Raw genomic sequence first — 25,442 nt, forward strand, 5'->3', positions numbered from 1 at the left:
TGCATCTAGCGGGTTGATATTGTTGTCTGTACAGTACATGACAAACCGCTTCCATTTGGCTGCATAGCAAGCTCGGGTAGTGGGCTTACGTGCCTCCCGGATGATGTCCATGCATTCTGGAGGCAGGTTGAGGTAGCCAAATTCTAAGACTTCAGGAGCCAGATCGCCAGATTGAGCTGTCGCGGATCTGGATGCTGAATGTCGCCATGGTTCTGCGTCAAGAGCTGGGATGTGAGACGCAGCCTTTGATGCGGTACCACGGAAAGTTCGAGAAACGTGGTGTACCATGGTTGGCGTGCCCATGTCGGAGCAACTAGGATGAGAGTCATCGAGTGTTGCTTTAGCTTTCTTGCCACCAGCGGAACGAGAGGCGCTGGGGGAAAAGCGTACGCAAATTTGCCTGACCAGTTCATCCATATCGCATTCCCTTGCGATTCCGGGTGAGGGAACCTGGCGGCAAAGCTTTGGCATTTTGCGTTTTCCCTTGTGGCAAACAGGTCTATCTCTGGATGACCCCACTGCTGGAAGTACGGGTGGAGAACTGATGGATGTATCTCCCACTCGTGCATTTGATGGCTGTATCTGCTTAGCAGATCCGCCATCTGATTGTCTTTGCCCGGGAGGTGTTCCGCCATGAGGAAAATGTTCCTCTGAATGGCCCACTTCCACATGCTCTGAGCCAGATGAGACAGCTGTGGAGAGTGCGTACCTCCCTGCTTTTGGATGTAGTACATGGCGGTCATGTTGTCCGTCCGGGTCAACACGACTTTGTTGCACAAATGTACTTTGAAGGACTTCAGCGCCATGAAGATTGCCATCAATTCCAGGTAGTTGATGTGCAACTTCTGCTGCTGGGTTGACCACAGTCCCTGCACAGTGTAGTGGAGCACATGGGCTCCCCACCCTTGGAGAGATGCGTCCGTTGTTAGGATTATCTGTGGCACAGGCTCTTGGAACGGTCGGCCCTTGCAAAGGTTGTGTGGATTCCACCAATGCAGAGAGTTGTATGCCCGACCGGTCACCAACACTAGGTCTGTTAGCTGTCCCCGAGCCTGTGTCCACTGATTCGCCAAGCATTCTTGGAGCGGGCGCATGTGCAACCTCGCGTGCGGGACTATGAAGATGCAGTAGGCCATCATGCCTATCAACTGCATGAACACTCTCGCTGGTAGGGAGTGTTGCGGTCTGAACTTTTGGCACAGCGACTGAATGCTGTTGATTCTGACTGGGTTTGGCTGAGCCATAGCAGTCAGGGTGTTTATTGTCGCGCCCAGATACTGCCGCACATGGGCTGGTTGAAGGTGCGACTTCGGGTAGTTTAGCGAGAACCCCAGGCTGTGAAGGAGTTGAATAGTGTGGGACATGTCTGCGGCGCACTGTTGTTCCGACTTTGCTTGAACAAGCCAGTCGTCTAGGTACGGGTAGACATGTATGTTCTGTCTTCTGAGGTGCGCCGCCACTGTCGCCAGACACTTTGTAAACACTCTGGGGGCAGTAGTCACCCCGAAGGGTAGGACTTTGAACTGATAGTGCCTGTTTAGAATGGTAAACCTGAGGTATTTTCTGTGGGATGGGTGGAGTGGGATGTGGAAATAAGCATCCTTGAGGTCCAAGGTTGCTAGGAAGTCCCCTTGATTGAGCAGGGGAAGGAATTGTTGCAGTGTCAGCATGTGAAAGTGTTCTGACAGTATGTACATGTTGAGGGGCGTAGATCCAGAATAGGTCTGAGGGATCCGTCCTTCTTTGGGATGAGGAAGTACAGGGAATAGACCCCTGTCCCTTCCTCTTCCACTGGCACGAGCTCGATTGCGCCTTTTTGCAGCATTACCAGTACTTCCTGCTGCAATAAGTGCAAGTGCTCTGCCGACATAGGACGGTGTCTTGGGGGAATGTTGGGAGGAGTGGATGTCAACTCCAAACAGTAACCGTACTGGATAAGTTTTCTCACCCACCTGTCCGTGGTGATGGACGTCCAGACTGGCAGGAACTGCTGGAGTCTCCCCCCGACCGGTGTTGTATGGTCGGGGGGGCAGTGACAGAGAGTCACTGTTTGTTGGCGGCAGAGGAACGGGAGTTGTTGTTTCCTCTGCCTCTGCCCTTGGCACTGTTACCTCTGTAACCCCCTCTACCCTGCTTGGGGTACGAGGATTGTGCACCACCCTTCGCGTATTGTGTTTGTTGGCCCAATTGTCCTCTGGTAACACCACGTGCTCCTGAGCGACGAAAACTGTTGCCCCTGAATTGTTGAGACTGAAGCGCCCCCATGGACTTAGCAGTCTCGTCCTTTTTAATATTTTCAAGGGTGGTGTCTACATCTGGACCAAACAGGGTGTCAGGATTGACGGGCTGGTTGAGGATTGTAGTTTGGATGTCAGGCTTAAATCCAGATATGCGAAGCCAAGCTTGTCGCCTCAACATGACGCTAGTGTTAATCCCCCTAGCCGCTGTATCTGCCACATCAAGTGCACACTTTATTGCAGCGTTGGAGATAAGCTTTCCCTCTTGTATGAGCATTTCGGCTGCTTCCTTAAACTCATCAGGTAGGTGTTGAAGGAGCTGTTCTAGGGTGTCGTAATGCGCCTTATCGTATCGTGCCAATAGTGCCTGCGTGTTTGCAATACGCCATACATTGGCAGCCTTGCCGCCACCCTCTTGCCCGATGCCTCGAGCACTTTCGACTCCTTGTCAGGGGGAGGAGCTTCACCCGTTGTTTGGGAGTTTGCCCTTTTGCGGGCATTGGCGACCACCAAAGAGTCTAGAGGCAACTGTCCTCGAATATATGCAGGATCTCCAGGTGCTGGCCTGTATTTTTTCTCGATACGTGGGTTCACCACCCTCGCTCTGGTAGGTTCCTTAAAGATCTCTGGGGCATGTTTAAGGACACCTTTAAGCATAGGAAGTATTTTAACTGTTCTCTCTGAGACGGAGAAAGTGTCAAATAAAAAGTCTTCCTCTACCGGGTCAGCATGCATGTCCACATCATGATTAGCTGCTGCCCGTTCGAGTAAAGCATTAAATGCAGCAGAATCCTCTGTTGGAGATGTACGTGTCCCAAAGGCTTGTGGATCTTGAACCACCTGATGGCCACTTTGGTCCCCAGTGTCGCCATATGAGTCCTGCTGAACATCAGGGTCATTCCCAACTGGGAAATTGTATTGGTCTTGTTGGTCATCATCATCCCCTCCTGATTGGTTGGGGGAAGGTGATGGACTCCTTCTTGGTGGTGGCAGAATAGGCTCAACAAGTGAAGGAATGTCTTGTGCTGGCCTCTTCTTCTTCAGTGGAATAACATATGATTCCAGTGGTTGGGAAGTGATTTTCCTCTTATAAAGGGTCAATTTCCCTGTTTGGGCATCGATGCAATGCTCAGATAGCTCCTCTGAGGCGTGATATGGATCCGAGAGGCTCTTTGGCGTGGACGGATCAGACGGTTTTGGCACCGACGTGGTTGCAAATGCCTTTGGGGCCACCTTTGGTGGCAGAGTGTAAAGAAGCTTGCTTGAGGATTTCTGAGGTGTGTCCACCGATTTCGGAGCCGATGGCGTGGAAGCCGTGGACGACAAAGTCTTTTCCCTTATACGTTTAAGGGAGTCCGTAACCTGCTTTGTGAAGGAGGTAGAGGGTTTTGTAACCGACGGCCGATCTTCGGTGGCGTCGGGGTTGCTTGGTGTCGACGGTATTTGCGTTGACGAATCTTCGGCTGCAATGTGTCGGGGCTCCGTTGAAGGCTTTGGCGCCGATGCAGCAGATCCCGCATCCTTGTGCCGATGCGTGGAGCCAGCGGCCTTTGGGTCGTGGCTTTTAGTCGACTTTGGGTCGGCCGTGCGTTTACTGGACGGCGCCGTAGCAGCGTCCGCCTTCTTGGAGGAGTGTTCTTTGTGCACCTTCTGCGGCGCTGTGGACGCAACAGCCTTCGTCGACTTTTGTGGGCCGGAGGGTGACGGAGTCGATGAAGGAGCAGGCTTCGACTTTTTTTGGAGGACGCCGGCCATTTTAGGTTTTGTCGAGTCCGTTGGTTTCGGTTTCGTTTTCGACTGGACGTCGGCCATCTTGCGTGCCGTAGGATCCGAAGGTTTCGGTTTCGATACGGGCAATGGCGGCTCCGCTTGAGTGTCCGTGGCCGGGCCAGAAGGCGGGGCCGGGGATAGCGGTGCAGGGTCGTGTGTACGGCCGAGTGGCGATCCCGTGACCTGAGCCTCAATAACGTAGACCTCGGGGCATAGCTCCTCCTCTGAGCTATCTTCCACGGCCCCATAAACTTCTTCGTCGTCCCCTACCTCCTCGACGTATTCAAGGTCTGGGGCCTGTCCTTCGATGTATTCCTCTGGATCGGCCTGGACCTCCGTAGACGGTGGCGAAATCTGGAGATGATGGCTATCGCCTTCCTCCTCGGGGTCGCCGAATATGTTGTCGGGTGCCGGTGTCGCTAGCTGGGCCTCAAGGCGCACCGCGCGCCGAAGCTTGAGCGTATTCTTGGACCTGAACTTGGAGCAGGCCATGCAGTTTTCTTCGTTGTGGTCCGGCGACAGGCATTTATTACAGACCGGATGCACATCGATGTGTGGATATTTGGATCCACAGACGGGGCAGAACTTGAACGGGCTCCGCTCCATGTTAAGTTCGTCGGGTCTTGCTGCGACGAGAAGGCCTCGATGTCCGAGGAGTTACTTGACTCCGTAGATTTCCGGCTTAGAGAGTCGGACGACGCTCGAGACCGTACGCAAACAATACCGACGCAGGTAACGAAGGCCTTTTGGCCTTAAGATGAAAGTTTATCGGTTCCGACACGGAGACGTCGAAACCACATCCGAACCCAATGGCGGAAAAAAACAATCTGGGGATGGAGTCGATGCCCATGCGCACTGTAGTCCAGGGGAGGAGCCACCTATCTCGTGATACTTCGAAGACTCTTCCAGGACAACAATGTGCAATCATCCGGACCCAACACTAGGCGGCGATCTATGCATAAGATATGAATTTAGCAGCCCACATGCCTCGAACATATATATATATATATATATATACACACACACACACACACACACACACACACATACATATATATATATACATATATATATATATATATATATACATACACATACATACATACCCATAGTTAATCTCCTGGCACGCATGCATGATGGCACCTACGCCCGTATTAGATGGGGTACACAGGAGGAAAAAACTAATAGAATCCCTGTGATTCGTGGGGTACGTCAGGGCTGCGTGTTAGCCCCAACACTCTTCACGCTATTCGTGAATGGTGTAGTCTCTTTCCTGTTGATATTAATGCTGATGCTCCAGCATTGGCGGGTGATAAAGTCCCCGCACTTCTCTTTGCGGATGATACGTTGTTGGTATCAAAAACCCCCGCAGGGTTGCAGAAGTTGCTGGACCGTTTCTGTCTGTTCTGTAAGCTTAGGGGCCTTGTAATTAACACTTCAAAAACTAAGCTCCTTTACTTTAACCCCAGTAGGTCGTTAAGATCCACCCTTTCCTTGGATGGGGTGCCATTGGAACGTGTACAGGAATTTGATTACCTGGGAATCAGAATTTCTGATAAAATGAAATGGCAGCCACACATAGATAAAATGACTCTATGCCACAAAAGGGTAGTTGGAGTGTTAGGGAGGGAATATCGTGCATCTACGTCTAAGCCCATTGCTCCTGCTCTTGACATCTATGAGGCGAAAGCTGTAGGCTGCGCTCTTTATGGCGCAGAGCTCTGAGGCTTCGATTGCATCGATGACCTTGTCACTTCAGAGAACAAGTTTTTTAAGGAACTAGTTTTGCTCCCGAAGGGTACACCCACTAAACCACTACTGAGCGATCTGGGTCGCCGTTCTATCAAGCATCTAGCCACTCTACGTCCTCTTTTATATTGGGCTCGGTTATGGAGGACCCCGGAGCTCTCAAGGTATGTAGATGGTTTAAGAGAGGTAATGAATCTCTGTGGCGCCCACAAAATTAGTTGGATTAGAAACATAAAAAAGCTCTTATTTGTAACGGGCTTACCAACAGAGTGGGAGCCTGAGACATCATTACCCAAGGCCGAAATCAAGCGAGTTTATTTATCTTGGGTTGATGACCAAGAACAGAGGGACCCAAATCTAGGTAGGCTGACAGGCATTTCGCCAGCACAAATTAAAGCCTCGTCTGGAGCCCTACCTAGATTTCATCAAGAAGCCAAGAGACAGATCCCTCTTTATCCAGTTTAGGCTGGGAACACCCCCCCTCCGTGACCATACTAGTAAGTGGAAGCCCCCGCACCAAACCCCTTCTGACTGCCCATTTTGTGAAGGCACCATTGAAAATATCCCCCATGTCTTCTTTGTATGTCCAGCCTATGCTAAACCTAGACAAAAATGGCTTAAACCTGTGTGCCTATTGCTTGGAACCAGGGACCACTCCGCTGCACTAAGAATTCTTATGACAGATGTTAGCACAACCATAGTGTGTGGGGTGGCCAAATTTCTTAGCTGGGCCTGGTTGATTTGGCTTAAGGCTACTAGATGATCCAACTTCTGGTTGTTTTTTTATATTTATAAACCCTCACAAAGCTGCTAAAGTTTAATACTTTTTTAAATTATTTATTACAACATAATTGATTTTTACTGTAACCTTTGTTAAAAAATTGTATTGTTAATTAACTGTGATTTTATATTTATGTGCTTTTATGATATCCTGTATATCGAAATAAAGCTTTGATGATGAGGATATATATATATATATATCATATTGCAGGCTGCGTGTTTTGGTGCAGAACTAAGTGAAGAGTCAACATGGCACATCCCTGTGTGCCATGCCTACAACCCACTGCCCTGGCATAAGTCAGCCACCCCTCTAGCTGGGTGCACCATAACAGTGGTGAGGGTACAGGTGCATGAGCCCTGTACCCCTAGAGCAGGGGTCTCCAACCTTTTCTGTAGTGAGAGCTACTTCTGGTCAATCAAATTCATCGTGAGCTACTAAAGGCCCAGAAACATGTGCATTTTTCCGAGAGACCCCCCCCCACCCAGATGTAAGGATACTACAGTGTTTGAACTACAGCTGGCTGCGCAACTGCTAAATGTACTTTGTGTATTGATGAGGGCAGGAAGTTTATATTTGTACTGACATTAATATAATAATATCCGGCCGACCCAAGTGACTTCATATTGGTTTTAACACTTTCAGACAGCTCAGGTTTTTAGATAAAATTTTGCATGCCAACATTTAGAGCCCAAAAATCCAATCCAAAAAGCACATATACAAGGCCCAGAATGCAATGTTCTATTGAGCAGAAGGCCAAGATTGGATGAGAGTTTCATATGACGTGTCCACTGGCATCTCTGGAAATGGAAGATGGACATTTATTTTTATGAAGACACATTTATATGTTGCTCTTTCAGCCTTCTTTTGTGTGTTACTTAAATTATATTATTTGTGATTCAAAACTTTCCTAATTAAAAAAAAAAGTATCCCTCTTCAAAACTGAGTTTTGTGCTTGGTGCATTATCACACTTGGCCAGCTACCTTCACTGCAGAGAATGGGCAAGTTTTTGTGAACTTGACCGGACAAACTGCCACCATGTGTAACCCACCTTGACAGTCATCTGATTTGACAGCAGAGAACACTGTTCATCTGCTGTGTCAACTCAAGAGGTTTTATTTGTAATATAATAGTGGGGCAGAGTGAGCCTTTGGACCTCATACCTCTGCTGCTAACAGCAAGGGTGTAGGACAGGTAATGCATATGATGTGCATTGTACACCCTGTCAGCACACACACTTGGTACATAATGGATGCAGAGAGAACACCCACCAGCATCAAGAACACTTGGTACATAATGAATCATGATGCAACTTCCCTCCACATGATGGACACTTTTTTACGTTCTGACAAGCATCACATCACCAAACTATCTGCCATGAGACTGAATGCCAACACGACAGCAAGCATGCCTAATGTTTTATTTAAGTGAGCCTTAGAAAGTGACACTTATAAGAAACACTGTTTTATAACATTTCAGGTAAACCTGGTAATTTGAGCACGTATCCTCTTTTATGCAATTGAAGTATTTCTCTGTAAATTAAGAATTGTATGTATATGATTTTAATGGCTTGCATATATAACACTGTTAAGCTCTTGAGGCGGAAAAACAAACTACTTTCAGTTGCATTGAAGTGTGTAAACATGAAGCTTAATTGAAACACGAGAAAGATCATGACGGTCATAGATAGTATCTATATTACAAGGCAGCTTTTTAATCTGTTTTTTTATGGTTTCATGGGCCCTGGACTGCAATGAGTATCCAAGGGGGCACGCATCTGCGCACCCTTCTGTCGCACTGTTAGATCCAGGAACATATAATCTTTCAACTCATTCTTCTTTTCTTAGGCAATCATCCTTAAACAATCCTAAAATGCAAAAACTAGTCCCATCCCTCCAGCTTAATCTCGCATGTGCTTAAAAGGAAACCCAAAACCTGTTCTCTCAACTAGTACCGCGTCCCGCTTTAAAAACCATGTACTAAATCACTCTTTCACAGATAACAGTCACTTTTCTTGCCTCGTAATCTCTGAACAAATGGATAAAGTAAAACACATAAATCACTTACAAAGCCGCAACCGGCAACCTCATCATCATGTGCACTTCCATTCCCTGCTGCCAGCATTACGTTTTGTTAAAACCACTACTGTGAGTTATTTTAAAGCACGTAGACGCCAAAAAAACAGGTGTAATTCTAACCCCGTGACTAGATCAGCTACAGAAGTTTAAACATTTAGGAGACCGCTTTGAAAATGATTTACGTGCACTGCAAACACTTCAAGAAACCGTTTCCTAATCATTGCATGAAAACGAAAAAGTAATCATCCCCAGTTTTCACCCATAATTCTCATAAGCAATAAGCGGGCACTCCTTTACCCATCTCAAATACTATTTCCTCCCGAAACTAACAGGCCAGGGTAGGGGCTCGCTACGGGTGTGGAGCTGATCAGGTCTGCGCAGGGCTCCTTAAAGCTTACCTGTTGCTCCGGTCGATCTGTTAAAAGTGTTTTCTCAATGTCCCAGAACGAATAAAATTGTATTTATTGAAAGGAACTGCTGGCAGGTTGAACAAGGCAGGTGGCACATGTCCCGGTAGCCGTTTAATACTGCTTGCGCCACCTGCACACTTTCCAGCACCGGCCGCTCCGCTCTGCCATGCCTGCTGCTGTGCACTGGCACTCCACGCGCAAGATGAAAAGCGCGGTGCCATGGTTTGAAAGGCAGGTGGCGGGCTGGCGGCGGCGCAGAGGCTACTGAACAACGTGATCCTCTTTAGCCCGCCCCTCCCCAGCTAAACTCAATTTGAGCAGCTGGTTTGGGAGAGGGCAGGCAACGTCGCCATAAAAAAAAGGCCTAAATATTATAACGATGTTAATGGGCTACAAAATTTTGACGCTACCAGCGCGAGCTACTTACGGAGCCTTGGCGAGCTACCAGTAGCTCGCGATCGACCGGTTGGAGACCGCTGCCCTAGAGTGTCTAAGCCAATTCTTAGACTTTGTAAGTGCAGTAATGCCATTAGAGTATATGGTGCTGGGAGATTGTCATTATGAACTCCACAGCACCATAATGGCAACACTGAAGACTGGAATGTTTGGTATCAAACTTCCCAGCATGTTAAACCAACACTGATGGCAGTGTGGGATTTAATAAACAATTCACTAAGAGGGCCTCTTAGAGATGCCCCCTGAAAAATGACCAGCCTCTGGTGGGTTCCCCGACTGGTACACACCAGCCTGCTACCACTAGACATGCTTCTGGACTCTTAAAAGTGGGAGCTTCGCTCCCTGCGCCTAGAAACAAAGCCTTTCCTGGACGAGGTGTTCACACCTACCCCAGGCCAGGAATAGCCATCTGTGGCAGGAGAGCTTCAAAGGCCTTGCAGCCTTTGTAACGCGGCCCCCAGCTTCTTCTGCTATCCAGAGCAGGCTGTGAGAAAGTGCCCTCTTTCTTGCATGGTATGCCCCCACTTTTTGCTGAATTGCTGATGTTCTTTGACTGAGTGTGCCCTGGGCTCCTGCTAATCAGGTACCCAGGGTCTATGCTCCTTCCCTAAAACTGCATTGAAGCCTAAACCCAATTGGCATCTCTGGCCACATGTCAGCCCCTGGTAAATGGTACCCAGGGCACTGTGACCAGAGAAAGCCTCCAAGGGCTGCAGCACTTATTGTGCCACCCTTGGAGGCCCTGTACCCTGACACTCGCACACTGCCATGGCAGGCTGCGTGTCTTGGTGCAGAACAGTAGTGAAGAGTCGACACGGCATACATCCCTGTGTGCCATGACCACAAACCACTGCCCTGGAATACATCAGTCACCCCTCTAGCTGGGTGCCCTATGTCAGTGGTGAGGGTACAGGTGCATGAGCCCTGGACCCCTACAGTATCCAGGTCCATTCCTGGGCATTGTAAGTGCAGTGCTGCCATTAAGAGTATGTGGTGCTGTGAGTTTGTCATTACGAACTCCACAACAGCATAATGGCTACACTGACGACTGAAGTTTGGTACCAAACCTTTCAGCACATTAACCTCACACTGATGCCAGTGTGGGATTTAATGTAAAATGCACAACAGAGGGCTTCTTAGAGATGCCCCCTGAAACTCGACCAACTTCTAGTGACCTGACTGAGTGGCTGACTGAGTGGCTGCTTAGGCTGCCACCACCAGACATGCTTCTGGACCCCTGGGTCGAGATCTTGCTGCTCTGTGGGGTCTGAAACAATGGACATCCTGGGACGAGGTGCCAAGCCTCCTCCCCCAGGACGGGCAGGGTTCACGAAGGAGAAGCTTCAAAGGCATGCCACCTTTGTGAGCCTCTCCAGACCATTTGCTGCTTTCAAAGTGGTTCTACCCCCCACTTTGGGATGGAGAGCCAGCGGGAAAAACAAGGGAGGAAGAGAGGTGTGGCCACCTCTGCCAACTCCACCCCTAAGGTGGGGGAGGCGAGGCGAAGCACAACCTAGAGTCCATGCCATCTTGAGAATGGGAGGACCCAGCCAACCAGGGACAGGCTCCTGCCCCCCTCCCACTATAGAGTGAAATAGGGGGTGTACCCACCCCAGGGAAGGGACCCATTGGTCCCTGCCCTTTACCTACCTGTAACGCCCCTAAATGTAGTATTTAGGGGCACCCTGAACCTCCCTTCCTCAGATCCAGCAACCACAAGAAAAGAAGGGAAGAAGGACGAGAATTGTGGCAGCAAAACAAATAGCAAGGATAAAGAGCAGTCTTATGATCCTAACATCCACAAAGGAATTGTCCTTAAATTTGAGGAGGGTGAGGACATCACCAAATGGTTCACAGCCTTTGAGAGGGCTTGTGACATGAGAAAGGTGAAGAAACCTCTCTGGGGGGCACTCCTGTGGGAACTGTTCTTTGGTAACTGCAGAGACAGGCGACTGACCCTCTCTGGGCCAGATGCAGGGTCCTATGATCTCATGAACAAAACTCTGAGGGACTTGGACTCACCGCTGAGTACAGTATTAGATTCAGAGGGGCTCACAAAATCCAGGACCAGTCCTTGATTGATTTTGTATACTACTCAGTAAAGGCACTAGATGGTTGGTTAACTGGACACAAAGTACATGACTTTACTGGACTTTACAATTTGTTTATGGAGGAACATATATTAAGTAATTGCACAAATGAAACCTTACATCAGCATTTGGTAGACCTAGGTCTAATTTCTCCCCAAGAATTGGAAAAGAAGGCAGACCACTGGGTCAAGACTAGGGTGACTAGGACAACCACTTGGAGTGACCAAAAGAAAGGGTTACAAAACCTTGCCAGGGGAAAGGTGGTGAGAATCCCCAAGATAAAAGGTCCGAGTCTTCCAAAAGGCCCCAAAAACCTGCACAAGGGGTGGGTCCCAAACTAATCCCTATACTCCACAGACCTGTAGGGGGAAGAACTTTTATCCTGCAAAGGCCTGGTGTAACAACTGTAAGAAGTTGGGACACTTAACTGTCGACAAGGCTTGCCCTAGCAATAAAGCCCCTAGTTCTACAGCTACTTCTGGTGTAGTAAATCTACAGATGAGATCAACAGTGTGCCCAGAGCAAATCAGGGTGCACACTGAAGCAGTTCTAGTTTCAGAGGGAGTTTGCCACTGTAGCTGTGTGGCCACCCAACTTAAAGAAATACTTACAGTACCCTTGGACTAATGGAACTAGGATAGAGGATCTGAGGAATACAAGTGCCAGTGTCACTATGGTGAGAGACACACTTGTTTCCCCTGAGCAATATTGGATTGGGCGTACTTACCCAATCACCAATATTGACAGTGTTACCACTAATCATGCAATGGCTATGGTGAAATTAGACTAGGGGGAGGGGAGGTTTAACCTTCTTAAGATTGCATTTTTTGTTGCTACTATGTATTTCGTCTTTTTCTCTCCCTAACAGGTTTTTTATTGAGTGTCTGTGAGTACACCAACACTACTACCACACACCTTGGTGCGCGTGTAGGTACTTCACTATTTCACATGGCGATTCCACTTTTGCCACTCACTTTTTCACTCACCCGGTCCTGAAGAAAGCCCACTTTATCTACCTTTCGGGCTGAAACATGTAGACTACGTTATCTAGCCAACTAAGGATAATAACTCTCCAGTAGTTGCATCACATTTTTATCCGTATCCTGGGCCGCCATTAATAAATTCTACAGGCAAGGATTCTCAGAGACATTTTTAATTCACAACACTTCACCCAAATCACACAACACCAGCTCCGCTGTAATCAAGTGTTGTAGCACAACCGGGGGGCATTCGGCCACCCGGTTGGGACCCCAATGATGAAGCATGACACCAACTACGTTGGTGTGTGAGGGGTCTTTTAAGCAAACCTAATGGGTTCATGTACTTACCACAACAGTGATTGTTCATTTACTCAGTGGGTTTGTCCACATTGTTTAGCCTAGTATTGTATTGGGGACAAGGACGTACCCCCCATTTCCCTTGCTCTCTCGTTTTCCCTAGTATAGCTAGTTTCCCACAACCGTAGATAGCTCAAAGCCAAAGGCCTAAGCACCCTACGCAACACCACAGCGTAGGAGGCTCCCTCCTCCATAGCCACGGTAGGGTGAGAAAGCATACCAAGGTCTGGGGATGTATCCAGACCACTAGCCTCACCCAGTTCCTCTCTCCAGTCCGGCTCTTCCAGTTGGGCTGCTGGTCCTCCTCACCGTCCTCTGACTGCCACTCAGGGCGATAAGGAATGCCAGGATAGAACAGAGGTACAGGGTACCAGTCAGCGCCAGTTTATGCCGGTCCGTGTCCACGTCAAGGAGGAGAGGCCGGGGTCGATGCCGGCTGGGGACACAACCGACGTCGGAGGGGGTGGAGGTGTTGCCAATGGATTTGGCGCAATCCCGTTCTGGATCCATGGGGGCCCTATGACGCAGGAGACTCCAGCATCGTAGGGCTAGAACCCCCAGCCGAGTCTGCGGGACCGAAGGCACACCAGCAGAGTCCGGCTGCCCAAAGATGGAGTGCAGGGTTTCGTACAAACTACGTAGTTGGGTAGGAGGTCGCCCCGGCTCCCGGGAAGGGAAGGGAAGGGAAGGAAGCTTGGAGCCGACCCAACCGGCTCCAAAGGCGGAGCCGAACGACTACCTTCCGCATCCTGCGTCTGGTGACGGACGGGGAGAAGATGAAAAGCGACAGCGCTTCTTCACCTTCTTCTTGTGCTTCGACTTACCCGAAGACGAAGACTTCGAAGAGGAGTGATGGGGGTGACTCCGCAACCGGTCGTGTTACCTCCCTCTCGACCAGGACCTCGAGCGGCGAAGAGCGGACTGCCGTGTCTCAAGCTTTTGGGACCGCTCCCGCTAAGACTTCGGGTTCATGGCCCGGCAGTCGGAGTACGACTTCAGGTCGTGGTCACGCTCCAGGCACCAGAGGCACACAAGATGTGGGTCTGTGATCGACATCCACTTGTGAGAGGAGTCACAAGGTTTGCAGCCAGTCCGTCTATGTGACGTCCCTTGTACCAGGAGTTGCGCGATTCGAAAAAAAGTCGACAAAAAGTCGAAAAAACTGTAGTCAAAAAGACTAAGGGTACTGCTCTCTCCGGATGTACGCTGGCTTATGCGAAAAAAGAAAGAACTGACGTCAGTGCGCAGGGGCGGCTTCTAAGTAGATACCGCAACGTCATTCCAGCGAACAGGACGCCAACAACAAACGTGGAGTCAACCAACGCCACCTACCGACGCACAGGGGTACTGCTGAAAAAAAATTCTCCAGATCCAGTCGTACGCTTGGGGGTAATTCCAAGGTAAGGAATCCATAACAAATAGTCTCTGTCAGATGTAAGGAGCTAGGCCCAATAACAAACTGTCTATAACAATGTATATTCTGACCCTGCAAATGGTGCTAAGACAATATTTCTCTTACTTCTTACACATCAAAAGGTTTTTATCACTCGTCCTTTTTTTCAAGTACTTGTGCTCTCATTCTTCAATCAATGATTTCTCATTATACCCACTGCTTATACTTTGGCTCCTTCTCAAATCTAGCATTACCTCTGTTGTTTCTCGCGTCGTGCAATCTCTTTCAACTTGAAAGCAGCTTCACAACGACGTTTCCGGCGGTCTCCTCTTTCTGCTGCTTCCATCTTCGCTTGCTCCCGCTTAAAGCTGCGTTGGTAGGCTGTGATGAGGCGGCGCAGGCGGGCAGTCAAAGATGAGCCTGGGGGCCAGCACAAACGACCTGGAAGCGGTGCCTGGGCTGTTACAGAAGAAAATACAACAAGGCTGACAAAAGACTGGATGGGAGCTCCGCCACCACCATTTCTCTAACTAACCTGAAGCATAACGAGCATTCCCCTGCTATTCAGAGCACTGATCTAACTCTCCTGCATAAAGCTGGAAAGCAGCTATGTTCTGCCCTGTAAAGAAATATCTAGTAAGGTAACTGGTGATTAGAGAAGACCAGTCACCTGCCATTTGATTTGTAATTCTGTGACCAGAGGCTGCATGTTTGAATCAGGGCACATGTGTAAGAGGCATTTTTAACATAATGCAAAAGTAAAGGGCAACTGGAGGGGAAGGAAGTTGATTTCTTGTAAGAAAGGAGGTCCAGCACAACTTATTGGAAATGCCCCTGACAAACAGCCTGATTAGAGTCTGACGATCCAAGTACTCTGCTGCAAAAGCAAGTAGGGGCCTTCTGAGGAAAGGCATTGCACCACCTGCCCCATTTAGGGTCGAGAGAATAATGTCCCTTTTTGTCTGCCACTGAAGGAAGCTACTGTAAGGCATTTCCTTTTATTGTATGGAGAAGTTGGGCTGGCGGTGAATTCTTAATTTGGCTGGAGGTAGTCCATCATGGTAGCAAAGGTGACCAACCATAAATCATCTCCTTAGATGGAGTTGCATAACAAGTAAAAAGGCCCCAAGCTGTAACAATAGTTTTGCAGCTAAATTCCATTCTCCATTTATAAGATTTCCATCAACTAGTGGTTATAATATAAAATAATAAAACTTTTGTTTTTTAGTCTTCGCTATAGTAGGAGAATGTGCTACTCTTAATGAAATTGACCACAACTTCTTACTACAAGGCCACTATTTTCGGAATTCCATTAGGATTTTGAGAGAGGATAGTAGTTTATAAATTGCCATAAGTTACAGGTTTTAGAGCACAAAATTCAGCAATAAGAAAATCCATACTTGACAGGGACCCTTGAATAAGGAATATATTCCATAGATCCCATTGAAATAAGGGGATCATCATCAAGAAGTCAGCCCTAAACCACTCTTCAGAGCTTCACAATTTTTGAATTTTTACTCAACTTTCTATTTATGAGATGTAAAAAACAAGCCAGGAAATTCTTATTCCAATCAGTAACAACTATTAGAGAGACCTTGCTTCAACAAACTCTGCCTTCCAAAGAAAGAATGTGTTGGTTTTTTAAAAAGACAAATGTCACTCTAAGATTCGACATTCCCAACTATGTTCAATTTACTGTGTTCCATAGATATTTCCATTTGAAGAACAACCATATTCAAGCTAAAATGAGCCCCCCTCCCCCTCAAAAAACAAACAAGGTATAAAAATACATCCAAGTGTATTATGGTGACACTTAAATCCACTCGCCCTTCGCCTTGCACCAGAAGACAAGATCACAAGGTTACCCATTTATAAATATCATTGTCCTAAGGAGGCAGGAAGGCTGAATGTTAATGTAACTCCAAAACACCCTAAGGAAGCAAACTTATTGTCACAGATAACTTGTTGGCATCTCTTTCATTGCAAATTTGTTCTAGATCCACACGCTGTGGACAGATTGCATGTCACAGTACCCACTTAATGTGAAAGGCGAAAAGTGCTAGCTGTACCAAATAAAAGGCGTAAAAACTGTTTGGCGTATTTCCCGTACATGTATAAATGACCTAGGCTGCTGCTGCACAGATATCTGCAAGCAAAAAAATCCCAAGAAATGCTAGAAAACACTCTTGCAAAAGAACGTTTTTCCCTGAAATCATTGTATGAAGCTGGCTCTTTATATAGCATACCAAAAAGAGAAATACTGTGCAAAGAGTCCAGGTATTCCTTTATAAGTGGATAGGGGCTTGCCCTAGCAAACCCACAGTGCTCTTCTAGGGGGTAGTGTGGTCGAGCAGAGTTAGGCTTATCAGAAGTGTAAGACATCAGCAATACACCCACAGTCAAATGATACACATGACTCAATAAGGAAATCCACACTGATTTATCAAAACACCACGTATCTTTACATAATATTTGGCAACAAAATGATTATGATCAGGTAAGTATGTTTTGAGATAGAAATACCTTTTGCATTTAAAAAGTCAACACTTTTCAGTGAATTTTTCAGAAGCTGCAATGTTACCCTAGGGAGGAAAAATACATACTTCATAAAGGTATCATACAGCGACTTATGGGACCAATCTCCAGGACTTACAGTGAGTAAAGGGCAAGGTCTAAGGCAGCACCAAGAGGTCACACTGGGCATCACTGGGGCGGCTAGGGGCAGAGGTGCAAAACGGTCAATTGAGATTGGTCCTGTCGAAAAGAGGCTCCAGGTTTGGACTGGGAGGCCAGTCGGTCTGAACCAACAGGGGTGCTCAGGTTTCACAATGCTTGGGAAGATTGAGAAACCTCTAATCTGACCTATTTAATTTCCATATGACCTATCCAGGTACTAACATGCCAAAAAAATACAACTCAGTTCAGCAAACTTGACAAATTTTAGAACATTTTATTATATTAATTCAGATATTCGTAAGATATTAAAAACTTTTTATTATACATGTGATTGTTTTTATATATGTTTTTTAAACATACAATTCAATAAACATTGTTACAAAAATACATGTATTTGTGCAAAGCTACTGTGTTTTTATCAAAAACTGAATTACTAACTTTTCCAGAAATCCTTTCTCAGTGACAGTCACAATGCTTGGGGACACCTTTGGTCCACTTCCAATCAGAACAGGTGCAGCGTTATCTTGAGGCGTCTGAGGTGAAGCCCACTCTCCCAAACCAAAAGTAAAGAAGAAAAAGAACTGAACAGCCATGCCCGAAGCTAACAAGAGGAGAACGCCCACTGACTTGGCCTCAGCCCTACCAGATTGTCCCCACCTCGAACCTGCAGAAGTGAAACTCCGGTGTGTCCTGCAGCCAGCAGCCCCAAGAACCCTGTGGACCTGCCCTGCTTTCAAAAGAATAGACTCTGTCTCCCGTGAACACCAGATCTGTTCACCCACAGACTCCAGGTCCGGCAAAGTCTGCACCACTCTGCACCAGACGCCCACGGCCCGAGTTAGAGTGGCCTTAGTACGAGTGGCCCAAGAGCACGAGAAGGTCACACTGGCGATCCTGGCCCGAGATCTGGTGACCCCTGAACTGCCTCAAGCGGACGCCTGCAGCCTCAAACCGAAAGGTCCACCCGACCGCGACCAGGAGCTGGTAAGAAGATCTGACAATAAAAGCCACCCCTGCACCAGATGGCCCAAAGCCTTGGGTGGCCCAACTGACGCTGCCTAACCAACTTACCTCTCCACGTGGTGGTAGCACCCTGAAGACTTTCCACCGAGCCGGCAGTGTGTTTGCAAACCGGAGACTATCCATTGAAACGCCAAAGCAGCACTCTGCACCCCTTGGATAACATTGGGCCTCAGCACTCTGCACCCAGCCGCCCTACTGCCGCTGAGGGTGTAACAAGAGTACATCCTTGACCCGGGGGACCCCTGAGTCTACCCTCAGAATACCAAGTCCCACTACTGAATACTTACCATTGAACCGAAAACCCTATTTTCCTCCTAGGATAACATTGACTGTTTTTCTTTGAAAAGTTTATACGTGTGGATTTGGAAAAGGAATATGCTACTTACCAGTATGCATCTGTTCTTGGCATGTAGGGCTGCTGACCTTCATATCTGTGCATAGATCGCCGCCTAGTGTTGGGTCCGGGTGATTGCACATTGTTGTCCTGGAAGAGTCTTCGAAATAACACGAGATAGGTGGCTCCTCCCTCGGACTACAGTGCGCATGGGCATCCTCTCCATCCCCAGATTGTTTTTCGCCATTGTGGCAGAGATGGAGTATAGTACAGTAAGAGATGTCCATGCAAAGAGTGAATGCTACAGCTGCGACAGGCAACGGGGAGGTGGGTGGGCGATATGAATGTCAGCAGCCCTACATGCCAAGAACAGATGCATACTGGTAAGTAGCATATTCCGTTCGAGGCATGTGGGCTGCTGAATTCATATCTGTGCATAGAATAAATAGCAGTATCTCCCCTAGCGGTGGCTGCCTGTGTCAGCTGCAGCAGTCTGAAACAGAGTTTTGAGAACAGCCTGTCCTACAGCAGCTTGCTGTTTGGAATGTACATCTACACAATAGTGTTTGGTAAATGTATGTATGGTTGACCATGTGGCTGCTCTACAAATTTCGTGTAAAGGATTATTTCCTAGGAAAGCCATGGATGCCCCTAGTTTGCGTGTGGAATGCGCCCTAGGGGAAACTGTTAAGGTGCGTTTTGCCATTAAATAACATATCTGAATGCACTTAATGATCCATCTGGCTATACCTGACTTTGAAATAGGGTTGCCTTTGTGTTGTGGTGAGAAAGCAACAAACAACTGTTTTGTCTTTCGAAATGCCTTAGTTCTATCTATATAGTATAGCAGAGCTCTTTTTACATATAGAGTATGCAAGGCCCTTTCAGCTACTGTCTGTGGATTTTGAAAGAACACTGGCAGTGCTATTGTTTGATTGATATGAAAATGGGATACCACTTTTGGCATGAATTTAGGGTTTGTTCTGAGAACTACTCTATTTGCATGTACTTGAATGAATGGCTCTTGAATAGTTAGGGCTTGGAGCTCACTAACTCTTCGAAGTGAAGTTATGGCAATAAGGAAAGCCACCTTCCAAGTGAGAAATTGCAGTTCGCATGAGTGTAGTGGTTCAAAAGGTGGTCCCATAAGTCTGGTTAAAACGATGTTTAGATTCCAGACTGGTGAAGGTGGGTGTTTTGGGGGAATTACTCGTTTGAGTCCCTCCATAAATGCTTTAATTGCTGGCCCTCTAAATAGTGAAAGGTGTTGCCTGTTTTGGAGATATGCTGCTAACGCAGCTAAATGTATTCGTATGGATGAGTAGGCTAAATTGCAACGTTGTAGGTGCAAGAGATAGCAAATGATGTTTTGTGTAGAAGCATCCAATGGGTTTATGTCGTTGTTACTGCAGTAAATGACAAAACGTTTCCACTTAGCTGCATAACATGCTCTGGTAGTGGGTCTTCTTGCCTCTTTGATAATATTCATGCAGTCTGGAGGCAAGTTGAGGTATCCAAACTCTAGGATTTCAGGAGCCAGATCGCCAGGTTTAGCTGTTGTGGGTTTGGGTGTTGGATTTTGCCATGGCTCTGAGTTAGAAGACTGGATGTGAGTCGCAGTCTTTGATGAGGCACCACTGACAGTTTTAGGAACGTTGTGTACCAGGGTTGCCTCGCCCATGTGGGAGCAACTAGGATTAGAGTTAGCGAATGTTGGCGCATTTTGCGTGCCACTAGCGGTATTAATGGAGCTGGGGGAAAAGCGTACGCAAATTTGCCTGACCAGTTCATCCATATCGCATTGCCTTGCGACTGTGGATGTGGGACCCTGGCAGCAAAGTACTGGCATTTTGCGTTTTCGCTTGTGTCAAACCGATCTATCTCCGGTTGTCCCCACTGCTGGAAGAATGGTTGGAGCACATTGTGGTGAATCTCCCATTCGTGCATCTGTTCACTGTGCCTGCTGAGCAGATCGGCTATTTGATTGTCCTTGCCTGGGAGGTGTTCTGCCATGAGAAACATGTTTCTCTGAATGGCCCATTTCCACACACTCTGAGCTAGGTGCGATAGCTGAAGGGAGTGTGTTCCTCCCTGTTTTTGACTGTAATACATAGCGGTCATGTTGTCCGTCCGGATCAACACGGTTTTGCTGCATAAGTGTTTTTTTAACGCTTTTAGGGCTAGGAAGACCGCCATCAACTCTAGTAGGTTGATGTGCATCTTTTTCTGTTGCGTAGTCCATATTCCCTGGACTGTGTAATGCAGGACATGGGCTCCCCAGCCTAGCAGTGATGCATCCGCTGTTATCACTATTTGTGGGACAGGCTCCTGGAACAGTCGCCCTTTGCAAAGTTTTTGTGGATTCCACCAATGCAGAGAGTTGTATGCCCGACTGGTCTCCAACACTAGGTCCTTTAATTGTCCCTGAGCCTAGTTCCACTGCCTTGCCAGGCACTCCTGTAGCGGACGCATGTGTAGTCTGGCATGAGCGACTATGAAAATGCATGAGGCCATCATGCCTATTAGTTGCATAAACACTCGGGCTGGCAATGAGTGTTGTGGTATGAACCTTTGGATTAACGTTTGCATTCCGTTGATCCGTGCTGAGTTTGGATATGCTTTTGCTGCTAGTGTATCTACTGTTGCTCCCAGGTACTGCTGTACATGGGAGGGTTGTAGGTGTGACTTTGGGTAGTTCAGCGAGAAACCTAGACTGTGCAGGAGATGAATGGTCCTTGACATGTGGCTGGCACATTGCTGGGCCGATGGCGCTTGTATTAGCCAATCGTCCAGATATGGGTACACATGAATGTGTTGTCTCCTGAGATGCGCCGCCACTGTCGCTAGGCATTTTGTGAACACCCGTGGAGCTCTTGTTACACCGAATGGTAGGACTTTGAACTGTAGTGTTGTCCTTGAATTGTAAACCTGAGATACTTTCTGTGACCATGGTGTATTGGTATATGAAAGTATGAGTCTTTGAGGTCCAGAGTTGCTAGGAAGTCTCCCTGCCGCAGCATTGGTAAGACTTGTTGCAGAGTGAGCATGTGAAAGTGCTCTGATAAAATGTAGTGGTTGAGGGGCCTGAGGTCCAATATTGGTCTGAGAGACCTGTCCTTTTTGGGAATGAGGAAGTATAGTGAGTATACTGCTGTTCCTTGATGTTTGAATGGGACTGGTTCTATGGCCCCCTTTTGCAGCATACTGATGACCTCTTGCTGCAATAACGTTATATGCTCCTGTGACATTGGACGGTGTACGGGTGGTATGTTGGGTGGTGTTGATGTTAGTTCTAGGCAATAGCCATGTTGGATAATTTGCCTGACCCATTTGTCTGTAGTGATGTTTAGCCAGACTGGTAGGAACTGTTGTACTCTTCCCCCGACCGGTGTTGTATGGTCTGGGGGTAGTGCCAAAAAGTCACTGTTTGGTATTAGTTGAGGATCTATTGGTATTGCCTCCACGACCTCTGCCTTTGTTATTATTTCCTCTGTATCCACCACGATTTGTGTTTTTGTTGTATGTGGATTGTGTATTAGTTTTGTATGTGGAGGATTGCTGCAATGTGTTACCACGCGCTCCTCCTTTATAGTTGGAACGACGAAAGGAGCCTCTGTGTTGTTGGGACTGAAGAGCTCCCATGGACTTTGCAGTCTCCGTGTCCTTTTTCATTTTGTCCAGAATTGAGTCAACTGCTGGACCAAACAAAAAATCTGGGTTTATAGGCTGGTTAAGAATTGTAGCCTGGACTTCATTTTTGAATCCAGATATGCGCAGCCATGTGTGTCTCCTAAGCAGTACGCTTGTGTTGATAGGTCTGGCAGCTGTGTCTGCCGCGTCTAGGGCACACTTAATGGAGGCATTGGTGATGAGTGTAGGAGAGTGGGGTCTGCAATCCTATGGTCACCCCAGATTTTTGCTTCACAGGTTTACGACTTTCCCTGGCTGTGGGCCTGCTAATCAGACCCACAGCCTAGCTGTTCTCTCTCTAAATTAACAACCATGTACTTTAAGTGCATTTACCAATTGGTACTGGGCCACCTTATCAGTCTCTGTACCCAGGGCATAGGTGTACCCAGGGCCTACCAGGGGCTGAAGCATGTATTATGCCACCCCTGGCTGGCCATCTAAATCTGACACAACTGGCTGCACGACAGCTGGGGCAAGGTGGTGTAAACACCCTTTGCTGTAGATATAGTATACCTATATCTAACCCTAAAATGGACACATATATTCCTATCAGTCACTCCTATGGAAGGCCTTATCAATCCTGAAGGCAGAGTGCTTGGAATTATGTGAGATGGTGCTCTGGCATGAGCTGAGCCCGTTTGCAGCTTGCGGAACCAAGTCCTAATAGCTGTTCCATGATAACGCTATACCATATACTCTTAAGTGCATTATCAACCTCGCGGTTAAATGCTAACTCTGGTATAACATTATCAAAACATGTTGAGTAAGGTGTCATACGATTTGGAATACTACCCCCTCGCCAATTCTGGAGACGGGGGTAGCATTCCACCCTTCTAGAGGGACACGACATGTATGTAACTGTGAAGCCCGGTTAAAGTTAACTTGAGCCTCAGCATCACAAAATGGATGCTGCCATCACAGACACAAGTCTGACCTCCTGCTGCTGGGAGTCCTTCCAGCGAGGGAGGCTTGGATAAAGGGTTTCCTGCCTTGGGAGGTGCTAGCACCACCCCAGACAGGATTTTGTGTATTGAGGTAGGGAGGCCTGAAAGGAATGAGACATGCCTGGGGCACACAAGGTGCCCTGTGCATACACCGGTTCAAACCAGTTGCTGGGGCATCCCAGCCCCAGCTCTGGCGGGAAACCGGACAAAGGATAGGGGGTGTAGCCACCCAGGGGAGGGACCTAGTCAGTAGTGCAGCCCCCTTTAGGAGAATAAAGGTAGGAGCTGGTCCCATTTCAGATTAGATTATCCTGAACTATTCAACAAGAAGAAACTCTGGCCTTCGACGTTCTGCTCCACAGAAGACTGAAGAATCTCCCTTGTGGGCAAGGAGTGTCCACCCTGCAACTGCAGGCACCATCAAGCGTCCAGCGGCTTCACTTTGTCGCCTTCCCTCGAGGATCCAGACTTCAGAGCCCGACGAGACCCGGATTCCCAGACCTCTCCGACCTCAACTCACATCTGCAGCAAAGCTGAGACCCGTGGGTGCGACGAGACACGAGGGACCGGCCATCTTGAACGAACCTGCACTTCGCTTCCAGCACGACTCCCGAGGTAAACTCGACCAAGTGCTCTGGGGACTGAGAAGCCCCAACCCTGAGCAGCCCCTGCACCGAAGATCATCCCTCCAGCATCCACGAGATCTGCGTGGGGCCCTTCTGTTTGTTTGCTGCTCGACGCGTTGTCTGGTCACTTGCCGGCTGGCTAGTGGCCTCCTAGACGACGAGCCTTTGAATCTTTGCTGCTGGTCTGGTTGCTCCAGACTGGCCCTTGCTCCCTTCCAAAAGAGGGGCACCTCGGACTCTCCTAGCCCGCACCAGACGCTTTTCCTCCTCACCGCGTGGGTTGCCTTTGCCAAGGCCTGTTGACGCCGATTCCGGATCCAACACCGCCGACAGCAAGAGCCTGCGTGGGACAGCTCGTGCCTCCATCCTGGTCGTCGAAGACACCTCCTGGTCCACGTGGCTGCAGGGTCAAGCGTCTACTCTTCACCTGATCGCGACGTCGACATCTGGTTCCTTCCTGGTTCCACTCCAGTCACTGGCTAGTGACTGTGAACATTGTACCCTCTGCTTTCAGTTCTCCTTCACCAATCCACCCTTGGATTGCACCGGACATCTTCCTCCTGGTCGCCTGCAGCATCTTTTCTTACAGGCTCCATAGACTTCAACGCAAGAACCCGACGCACTTTGACACCTGTGCACCCGCAGTCCGTGGGTGAGGTAACAAGAGCATTTCGGTGCTCAAGGGTAGTTTAACTGTCCTAGTGTCCAGTTCCACAGTTGTTGTTGTCCTATCTAGTCAGGATTGTCCGTACTCACCTTTTACTTGAACTGTACTGTTCATAGACGTTGTTACGCATCTCGCGTATGAGTTCACACTCTGCACACGCGTTCCGTGGGCCTCCTATTACTTACCTGAAGTTAGTGTAGCGTGGTCCCATCGATCCTACAGCCTCTGGACAGCGCCATTCCTTTTATCGACTTTCACATTCCACTTACTTAGTATATGGTTTGTCGTGCCTCTAGGGCACCATTGTAATTTTGTGCAACTTAACGTATTTTTCGTAAGAGATTGTCATGTGCTTAGCCCTCTGACTTCATAAAGAGTTCAGTTGTGTAGTTATTAATAAACATACTATTTATTTTCATAACAACCTGTGTGGTGTCCTTTCATCTGGTATTCAAGGGGTTATATTGTGGTAAAACTGCTGGCATCACATGCCAAAAGAGTTTAGCCTAAGACTGCTTTGTCCATGCTACCATTAGGATAGCTGGTCTATAAGGTTGACTTACAACCAATCACCATAAGGGTTGTTTGGACTGATACACGGTGATCACTAGAACTAGTGAGCATCATATATCAGGCCAACTTCTCACATAATCTACCTGACATTCTACTAAAAAGCCAAAACAAAGTATATTTACAGTATATCAAAAACATTGCATTAGTAGTATCTCTACTGTAATCACATTAAAGTGCAGTACTGTAAAGTATGTATTACTTACCTGTGCGAGGCTTGCTTGGTTCTAGAAAATAAAACAATACTTTTATACAAAACCAATTGGTCGAAAGTTCAGTTTTTGAGTGTGGGATATCATTTGATGATTGAGTGTGTACAACAAATGCTTAATACTACCCTCTGTTACAGCCTTACTTGCACGACCACACTACCACAAATGGGGAGTAAGGTGCTATCTACTTTTACCTCGGTCTACTTTTGGGGTTCCACTGGACTCTGTGTACACTATACCTCACTTTGGTATAGTATATACAGAGCCAGCTTCCTACAGAGGCCCCTTTCAGAGATCAATGGGATATTGATAGTGTCTTACACAGACGTCACTCAACTGGCCTTTCTTCTCAGACACAGAATTCACCCTCCTTCGCACGAGGCACTTGCCTAGAGAAAGTT

General features: G+C 47.7%; 1 protein-coding gene across 1 annotated transcript in view; it reads right to left on the minus strand.

Moving 5' to 3' along the window:
* The window catches only part of LOC144755671 (chromodomain-helicase-DNA-binding protein 8-like), a 1,307,007-nt gene that overhangs the window by 481,368 nt on the left and 800,197 nt on the right, over nucleotides 1–25,442 (minus strand). Inside the window, 1 exon segment of the mRNA XM_078644841.1 lies at nucleotides 14,554–14,758. Within this exon segment, the coding sequence (XP_078500967.1) occupies nucleotides 14,554–14,758 (205 nt within the window).

The sequence above is a fragment of the Lissotriton helveticus genome, chromosome 5_1 (assembly GCF_964261635.1).
Source record: "Lissotriton helveticus chromosome 5_1, aLisHel1.1, whole genome shotgun sequence".
Classification (NCBI taxonomy): Eukaryota; Metazoa; Chordata; class Amphibia; order Caudata; family Salamandridae; genus Lissotriton; species Lissotriton helveticus.